Source organism: Nematostella vectensis, chromosome 3, assembly GCF_932526225.1.
Source record: "Nematostella vectensis chromosome 3, jaNemVect1.1, whole genome shotgun sequence".
In the NCBI taxonomy this organism is placed as follows: domain Eukaryota; kingdom Metazoa; phylum Cnidaria; class Anthozoa; order Actiniaria; family Edwardsiidae; genus Nematostella; species Nematostella vectensis.
Window position 1 is genome coordinate 13777407 of NC_064036.1, and position 9589 is coordinate 13786995.

The 9589-nt window shown below is 38.6% G+C and overlaps 1 protein-coding gene across 1 annotated transcript; it reads right to left on the minus strand.

Annotated features, from left to right (window-relative positions):
- Window positions 1-71: 71 nt before the first annotated feature.
- On the minus strand, window positions 72-9542 carry LOC5518737 (calcium uptake protein 1, mitochondrial). The gene is made up of 11 exons (XM_032363349.2): window positions 8998-9542; window positions 6286-6451; window positions 5767-5804; window positions 5553-5673; window positions 5391-5473; window positions 4762-4959; window positions 4057-4197; window positions 3824-3932; window positions 2386-2475; window positions 1742-1812; window positions 72-673 (listed from the first exon to the last, which is right to left on the minus strand). The coding sequence occupies exons 1-11, from the start codon at window positions 9397-9399 to the stop codon at window positions 563-565; spliced, it is 1530 nt and encodes a 509-aa protein (XP_032219240.2). The 5' UTR covers window positions 9400-9542; the 3' UTR covers window positions 72-562.
- Window positions 9543-9589: the final 47 nt, after the last annotated feature.

Consider the following 9589-nt stretch of genomic DNA (forward strand, 5'->3'; position numbering starts at 1 on the left):
TTTTGGGATGTTTCGCTTCTGTGCGCACGCAGTGCCAGGCGTGAAAAATCCATAAGCGTTCTTAGACCATATAGTTGAAATATTTTTATTGTACAGTCAAATTCGCAGATATTCCACCTATTGTTATAATAAATAACAACTCTTTTATTGAGTGAGTTGCGTTGAAAACTAGTTGAATTGATAACTCCTAAATGCGTGATGGTAAGAGCTAAGGATGTGTAGTATTGGGCTTCCTTGGGTGGATTTTGTAACTAGTTTCCATGGCTTCCACAGTGATAATAGAGAATAGATGATAGGATACTCCCCCCTCCCCTTCCCTTGGGCCGCTACGCAGGCTACAGTGATAAATGAACATGACAGATGGGATTAGCGTCCCTTTCTCTGAACCATTTGCAAGCTAAACTTTAGCATATACCTGTCTCCAAAAATGAAACATGTGAAATCTTAAAAAAATAAAGTACGATTGCTAAGTAAGAAATAAAGGGAGAATTGTCTGTCATTATGGGCTGTAACATTTCTCTAAGCTTTAGTTACTCGCTGCCTGTCTGCCTACAACTGGTTTCTATGGTTGCGACTTGTCATTTGCTCGGTTCGGGTGGAGAGCATCGTAAACCTGGTGCTTGGCGCAATGCACTAGAGCTGCCATCAACTTGGCAAAACCTGTATCCTTTGGCTGGATGAAAAGAGATAAACAGAGTACAAAAAGGTCAACATCGACACTTACATATACCAATTTTAGCAGCTATTTTCTGAAGGCGAGGTAAATAGCGGGATCGACATGGGCTTATAACTCGCCCCTAAAGACGGGATGAAGAGCACACAAGCCAGTCCTGGTCTTACCTCGCCTTTAGCAAATAACTCAGTCTACAACATAGCACGCAAGCCGGTCCCTTGCCTTTGGGAAATAACTCAATCCACACCAAAGCGCTTTACCACGCCCCCGCTATTACCTCGCCTTTAGCAAATAACTCAGTCTACAACATAGCACGCAAGCCGGTCCCTTGCCTTTGGGAAATAACTCAATCCACACCAAAGCGCTTTACCACGCCCCCGCTATTACCTCGCCTTTAGCAAATAACTCAGTCTACAACATAGCACGCAAGCCGGTCCCTTGCCTTTGGGAAATAACTCAGTCCACACCAAAGCGCTTTAGCACGCCCCCGCTATTCCCTGGCCTTCAGCAAATAACTCAAGCTCCACACTCTGGTACTCCGTCATCAATTATCAGGGACGATTAAAAACGACGATTTATTATTTTATTGCCTAGGTGCAAAGCAGAGGGCAAGTAATACACATACTGTCCATTGGCGTAGCCTGAATTTTTAAGGCCCTTTTTAAAGCCCTTTCAGGGCATTTTCTCCTGTGTTTTAGATAATGTCTCATACATTTACTGTATTTTTGGCTGCTAGAAGGGGGGCCCTCGGCCACCCCCCTGGCTACGCCCCTGCTGTCACCTTTTAGCAGTAAGGGTCATATTTTTATCACCATAATAGTTTACTGGCTTTTCAAGAAGCATCCTCAAAGTTCGTTAGCGCATAAGAAAATGTGATTATTTGTGAGGATGATGCATGCGAGTTTGTTTACAACAATGAAAATGCTGTTAATGTTTTTGTGATGGGCAGGCAGGAAAAATACTACTGCCTCCAACAATTCCACTCGTCTCTTCCTCGATAAACTTGGTGCTTTTAACAAAACGCTGATATATCATGTAAACCAAACTATCCTTTTTCTTTTTCCTTACGTTTTCCAGTCCTCTGACCAGTTGATTCTTCATAACAGAAATGAACTCCTTGTGGCTTAGTTCTCCGTCACCTGAAACCAGAGGGATAGTTAGTTCTGTCAAGCACGACAACAAAAGGAAAACAGGGGTGAGGGGGGGGGGGGGGGGGGGGAGGGGAAAAACAACAAGCATGGCAAATAACAAGGAAAATAGGGCGTAGGGCAGGAGCAGGGTTATGTATATATATGTGTATGGAAATAGAATCGTCGAGGTTCCCTCGCTTGTGGGTAAAGTTTTGAGCCATATTTTCAAATGAAGATGATGACACACTTGCTTACAAGGAAGGTTTGAGCTATATATTCAAATTAAGATGATGGCTCACTGGCTTGTAAGTAAGGCTTTAAGCTAATGTTCAAATAAAGATGATGGCTTACTTGCTTTCAAGGAAGGTTTTCAGCTAAATGTTCTAAAAGATGATAGTTCACATGCTTGCAGGGAATGTTTTGTGCCATGTCTTCAAATTAAGATGGCACAAGAAAGGTTTTGAGCTATATGTTTTAAAAGATGATGGCTCACATGCTTGCCGGGAATGTTTTGCGAGCTTTATTAATTACTAAGATGATAATTCACACACTTGGTAGCTAGGGTCTGCGGGAAAGGCTCACCATTCTCGTCAAACATCTTGTACACTATATTCACCACATGGTCCTGAAGAGAGACTCCAGTAATGGTGCTGGCAACACGCTTGAAAGTTTCTGGCAGAAAAGAGTAGTGTCAGAACTTTCCTGAGCAACTTGCTAAAATGTTTCTAACGAACAGAGTAGCAGGGGCGTAGCCAGGTCTCAGGGGGCCAGGACCCCCCTTCCAGCAGCCAAACATACAGTAAATGTATGATACATTACTCAAAATACAGGAGAAAATGCAATATATGGGCCTTTTGGGGCCCACTCCTGTTAAAAATCCTGGCTACGCCCCTGAGTAGTCAGAACTACAGTATCCTGAGAAACACACTTGAATGTTTCTAGCAGAATAGAGTAGTGTCAGAACTATCCTAAGCAATTGGACCCTTCTTTTGCCCTGCAGTTTAACAGAGTAGTGTCAAAACTTTCCTGAGTAAATGGAACCAAATTCTTTAAGCGAGTTTATCAAGCAAGTGGGTTACAGGGTTACAATGTGGGTGACATGTAAGGGTTGAGTATCGAGGATGGAGGCATTTTGTCATATAACAGCCTGAAGGCACATGCTTATAACATCTATAACTAGTAAACTACAATTTGAAGAGAACGGGTTGGAGCAAAATGGACAACACTTAAAAATAGTTGACATTTTTGGTAAAAATTAAAGTAGGTTCAGGTTATCTCTAAGGGAGCAACACAGATGCTTTAGCAGGGCAATGAAGGTTCTTTTTCTTCCTTGAGAGTGCTCTAAGCAGAAAGCTTTCTTCAATCATTACTTTAACTAGCCTGGCAAAGTAATGCTCCAATAGCGAATGTTCCCTCCGTTTAGAAACGATTTCTCCATGCCTACATCAACCAAGTGGCACAAAGTTTAATTTTCCTATGAAGATCCTGATGCATGCAAAACCAAGCATGTGCCAAAAAGCTATAAGATTATAGTCAGCTAAGTTCTATAAGTTCCAAACTAGTAATTTTCTGATAGTACATTAACTTTAATGTTAATGGAGGTGCTAAGATTGCAGTTCTTTTGCTCATTTCTATTGAAAGTTAATAGTCTGATGGTCCATCACAAGTATTCATGGTTAATATCTAGTTTTCAACCTCATGTACTCATTAGTATTCAATTAATTAACCTCATTCATATTTAATTGGTTCATATCAAAACCTTCTGTTTCCCTGCTGATACTGTATATCAAGCCCTCCCTGTTCTTTAACAATCTAAATTATTCACAGGAATTTTAGTGGAATAAACGGCTTGTCAGAACAATGGAGAAGGCGTCAATCATGTAATAATCCTCATTTTGGTTATCATGCAATCATTCTGATCATGTAATAATCCTGATTTTGGTTATTAAAATAACCAGATTAAAAGTAAAGTAGTCAGAGTTAATTCAATCTTTGCTTGGCTCAATGGAAGATTCATTACCTGAGTCAATCGCTCTGTTGGCAGCCATGTAAAAACTAAGAGCAACTTCTGCTTCACTCAGATTCCTGAGAAATGTGAAGAAATCCACGTAGTCTTGAAATGTAACACCCTGAGATTAAAAAAGGTATTAAAATTTGGTATTAATTATATATGAAATTTGCATGTTGCCCATGGGACTGTTTTTAATTATTTACAAAATAATATGCAGTGTTGTTTGCCATGTTGTTGTTTACCTGGGAATTTTCCTTGAATGCTTTTTTAACTCGTTTTAGAATCTGCTGTTTCTTTTTCTCCTGGAAGCTTGAGTATGTTAGCAGCATGTCAGCAAACTCCACCTCTGATATTCGACCATCCACTGGGTCATAGGCCACAAACTACAAAATAATAGTGAAATATTATATTAAGCACTATCAACAAATGTATACACCTATTACACACCAAGCTGATAGATGAAAAGTTTTTTTTTTTTTTTGCAGAATTACACACAATGTGATTGACAAAAAAATAACAGGAATTTAAAGGCCAATAAGTGTGCATTTTGTCATGCCTTACCATCTTTATACTAGAGGATGGGTAGCTAGGATTTCCCATAAGACTAGTTTTTCATCTGAAGTGAATTCGCCAACAAAATTTCTCACCCGGACGTTTCAGTTAGAGGTAGGATTAAATTAAGGTGTGTCAACTTTTTTCCTTGAAAAAGGGCAATAAATCAATAAAACAAGAATTCATTCCATGAATTTTCCAATTAAGACTGAAAGTGTGATGATTCGAATCCAACACATGGAAGGAAAGATTGTTACAGGACCTGATTTTGTCTTGATCATATTCCAATTTGACCTGAAAAATTGGAATAGGGTTTGGAATATCAGATGCTCAAGACTTTTATCACCCCCCTATACTACTGTATAGTGAAGCATATATTTATATTTTTACTTTACCTCTAGGTACATGACTTCTTTTTGTAATTTTTTCTGGAAATCCACAAACTCCTCAACTGTCAATTTCTTGTCTTCACTCTCACCAAAGAAGTAGATTTTGAGTCCAGTGTTGACATGAACAGAGAGCACACTTCCTGTAGTAGTGTGATCACGATGTCTGCTCCCTGTTGCAGTCAAGGAAAATAATATATTCTGAACCTGCAATGAAGCATATCACTGGTTACTGCGACCAAAAATTTAAAGTTAAATAGAGCATCCTTTGCATATTGAACTTCCACAACATCAAAACTTCAATGTCATATTGTATAACATGTATCAAAGTGGGTAACTGCAGACACAGAAAGTTGGCTATGCTATGTGTCTTTGGGTAATTGAGGGCTGAATTATATTTTTAAATAAATCTGTTTAACCAATCTAAAAGATAGAGTGTAGCAAGTTTCTAAAATGTCAGTTGAATGAGTGTGGGAACACTTAAATATGATTGGCTGGATTTATTAATATGAGGTTCTTTCAGGTGGAATTTGATTGGTCAAAATTCAGAAAATTGCCTGCCTCTATGTGCTCACGGTAATAATAGTCAAGAGCAACCAACAGGTTTTTTAATTGTAAGCAAATCGAGGGGGCTGTACCTTTTCAAATTCTTTAGAGTCAACTTCTCCATCACCATTCAGATCAAACATTTGAAATGCTATCTCAAACATACGGGGCGGCACTTAACAAATAAGAAAACACATTTGTTAGATTTCTTTGTTGTAGAGAATGCAATTTGAGTTAAAATTTGAATGACTCACACGATAATACTGTGAGAAGAAATATGTAGTCCGAGAAAGAAATAAGACCATGATCTCCCATCTTCATAAACACGCTATTCTCTCCTATCTCTTGGGATTCATAGCCACTATATTTATGCTTCTGAAAAGAACAACAACACTTATTTAGTTAAGCAAAATAATAATACAATGATAACTAAATGATTACTAAAACATTTAAAAACTAGTTTCTCACTTCTGGATTGAACTTCTCGTGTTCATCAAGTCCAAGGCCTAAAAAGAAAAAATTGACCTTGATGAGGTTAACAATCAACACATTGATGAGGTAAACAATCAACACATTGATGAGGTAAACAATCAACACATTGAAAATGTAAACAATCAACACATTGAAAGTGTAAGCAATTAACACATTGACAAGGTAAACAATCAACACACTATCAAGGTAAACAGTTTTACACTTTGACAAAGTAAACAATCAAGACCTTATCAATAAGGTAAATAATCAACCAATAAACAAGGAAAACACTAAGACATTGACAAGGTAAACAATAAACACATAATAGACAAATGTAAGTAAACAACCCATAAACAAGGTAAAAAACTAAGACATTGACAAGGTAAACAATAAACACATAATAAACAAAGGTAAATAATCAACCCATAAACAAGGTAAACACTAAGACATAGACAAGGTTAGCAATAAACACATATTAATTAACAAGGTAAACAAAACATTGAAATGAATCTATACCATCTGGTTGCTTCTTTCCAGGAGTCAAAGATCTGACGAAATCCTCAGGTGTCATAAACACTTCATTTTCCTCAGCGCCAGAATGCACAATCTTGAGAGAGGCAAAGTATCTGAAAACCTTGTCTGGTGTACTGTACTGGCGAATTCTATTTTCATACTCGATAATCTGAAAAGAATAGTAGTAATTCTTCAAACTATTTTGACTATCACACCTTCAAGGTTCGTTTGCTCCAAATGCTGAATCGAATTGCTTTGTTATAGTAGTGCCCAGCCTTTTCAAATTGATCTAAATTACAATTTAAACGCTGCCAAGTTCATAGCAATACTTCACGGTTTTGGACTAATAAATATTATTCATAGGGCTAAATTTCACAATATTCTTATCAAACTTGGCAGGTATTACAGAACTTATGCTCCTGACTGTCGGATATCTCAGCACTTTGAACAATATACCGTATGACACTACAAGTACATGATAGCACTACAAAGTAAGATTAATACACAATAATAAAACATAATATCATATGTATTGTAAAGATAGCTATACGCCTAATGTCGTTGGCCTCTGTGTTTTACACCCAACGTACTTAATCGATAAAGATCGATCATCGGAAATCAATAAATCAATATCAATCGATGGAAGTTCTTAATTAGTATCGATTGGTATTGGCTAATTGATAACCAATCGAAAGTCACACGAAGATCGTCATTCAATCACATCGATTGACATAGATTGATATCAATTTACATCGATAACCTGCAGAGACCACAGGGGGAGGATTTTGTTGCGCATGTGTCGACGTATTCGAGAGGCCAAATTAAATTGCGCTGGATAATAGCTCTTTAGCCCGGTCTTTAGACATACACCAATATGTATGCATAGGCTTCACAGTTTAAAGTTCCAGTATCAGGTACAAACATTTTGTTTGGTAGTCAGGGATCTCGAAGGAATTTTTCGGGTCGGTGAAAAATGTCCCAATTTCGAGGGTGTACTGATTGTAGCGTAGCATTTTTCTTGGGCTATGGAATTTTAGAGATAACAAGTTTTTTTGCATTTTACCCGGGCATTTTATTTTTCTGACGGAGAAAAGAGGAAAATATGTGTGCACTAGTAAACCCCTGAAAGATCACGGTTCGTTAAGGGGCTTTTGACGATAAATTACACTTTTTTCTTGCCGGCGTTTAGTCTCATTTTGCAGTTTGTATGTTTTACACAGGGTGCATTTTAATAAAACCGCCTAAAGCTTTTAACACCTCTTATCAGAAGGGTCTTTCTTATCAACAGGATATAGCAGTATGCATGGGCAGGCATCTCACGAATCCACAAACACTGCTCAAAACTATTTTTAACGGTCACATTTCACAAGTACATTGTACCACTTCTTACCACTTTTGAAGTTTTGCAAAAAAAGAAACCGATAAACGGCTTTCGGCAACCTAGGTTTTCCAAATATTCACTCAAACTGGATTTTTATTTTGCTCTTGTAATCTTGCCGCACCCAAACTTGCATAATTGTAACATTAGTGTAACGCAGCATCGCCAGTACCAATATAATGTTTTTACTTATAGCAAAACTCTTTACATAATGCAGCTTACGTAGAAAAGCTGATCAATCTTCAAGGACCTCTCCAGCCTAGCAATTTTTCGTTGACGTATCAAGCCCCCTTAGCCCTATTATTAAGGGATTTTTTCCCTGCTAGCAGAGGCCTCTTTTCTCTGTATTTCGCTGGGCTGGAGTTCGCGAGGAAAAGATACCTCTGCCATGGGTCGAACCTGTTTCTGTTGCGCATGCGTGAGCGTTAATAAGCGACCGACGTGCCAAAACCCGTACCATCGCGCGAAAGCTGTCAATATGCTTTGCATGGGTTTAGTCGGAAATCATGAATCAAACTCCGGTTAGTTCTCCTCTTCGAAAAAAAAAAAACAACTGTTCAATTTCAATCACCTAAAACGTCACTAAAAAGATTGAGCAACAAACGCAGCAAAGACGGGTTTTGTCTTGTTTGTGGGATTAATTTCAAGACATCTGGGCAGGCGAGTTTCTTCAATGTAAATATCGCACAGTTGGATTCGAAGAAAATGTTACAAAACTTTTTGGTAAAATTAGATCAGCTATTCCCAGAAGAATATGCAAAACCTGTAAACGGAAGATTGACTCGTTTGTCAAAAGAGAGAAAATTCTGAATGAAGATAAGGCATTGAATGGCTTCTTTTTATAATTCGTCGCGTGATATTTCTACGGAGGACGCCGTTTCGAATGCGGGCTTATTATCCGGCAGCGGATATACGTTTCATGCATGCGCTAGTCATTGTAGGCTCAAAATAGTGGCCAGTAATTAATGAACGGAGCATGCGCTCTGGATCTCGTCCACGATCGTGGACGGCGGTTTGATCAAACGAACGTGCGACCCATGGCAGAGGTATCTTTTCCTCGCGAACTCCAGCCCAGCGAAATACAGAGAAAAGAGGCCTCTGCTAGCAGGGAAAGGGATTTTATGCTTTTCAGAGAAATGTGGGAAACTCAAGAAATTTACTAGTTGAAAACTCCGCAATTCTAAAAAAAATCCTGTTGCAACAAAAGATGTAAATCATCGATTTCCAATATCAATCAACTGATTATTATCGATTGCTAATGATTGGTATCGATTGCGATTGATAATCGGTTTTATCGATTAAAAGTACGTCGGATTTACATTATGCAAATGACTCACTCTTCGATCGCGAAAGCTCTTTCGTTTTTTCTTTTTCCCATCATCCACGGAATCCTCTGATTCAGTTGCATCATGCACTTCGCTCATCTGATCTGCGTTGTTCTTATCGATAGTTTCTCTAGCTTCAACACTAGGCCCCGTCAGCTTTCTGTACAAAACGTACGAAGATCCAAAAAATCCAACAGCGGATCCGATCATGATGGACACTAGCCTTGTCTGCCTTTGCCTACTATCGCTCTGTTCGCGTGATTTCTCCTCTTCTTCCGTTTTTCCATGAGTACTGGTGGTAGCACAGTTTCTATGATATGCAGTGATAATGACCCGACTTCGAGGAAGAATGCTTTTTGGTGGACACTTCGCAAGAAATGCCGCTCCTCTGATACATCTGCTTGCAGCGTGCATCTCAAAAGATGGACTAATGCAGCACTTTGCACGGTATTTCAAGATTCTTCAATCAACTTTCGGCAATGCGCAGAAGATAAAGGAATTGTGTTATTTGAAAAGGGTCTGCAATGTTTTCATGTGAAGCCACAAGATGGCGACTCGCGAGTAGCCGCTGATGGTTAGACAAAAGGCTCATTTTTTTAGAAAA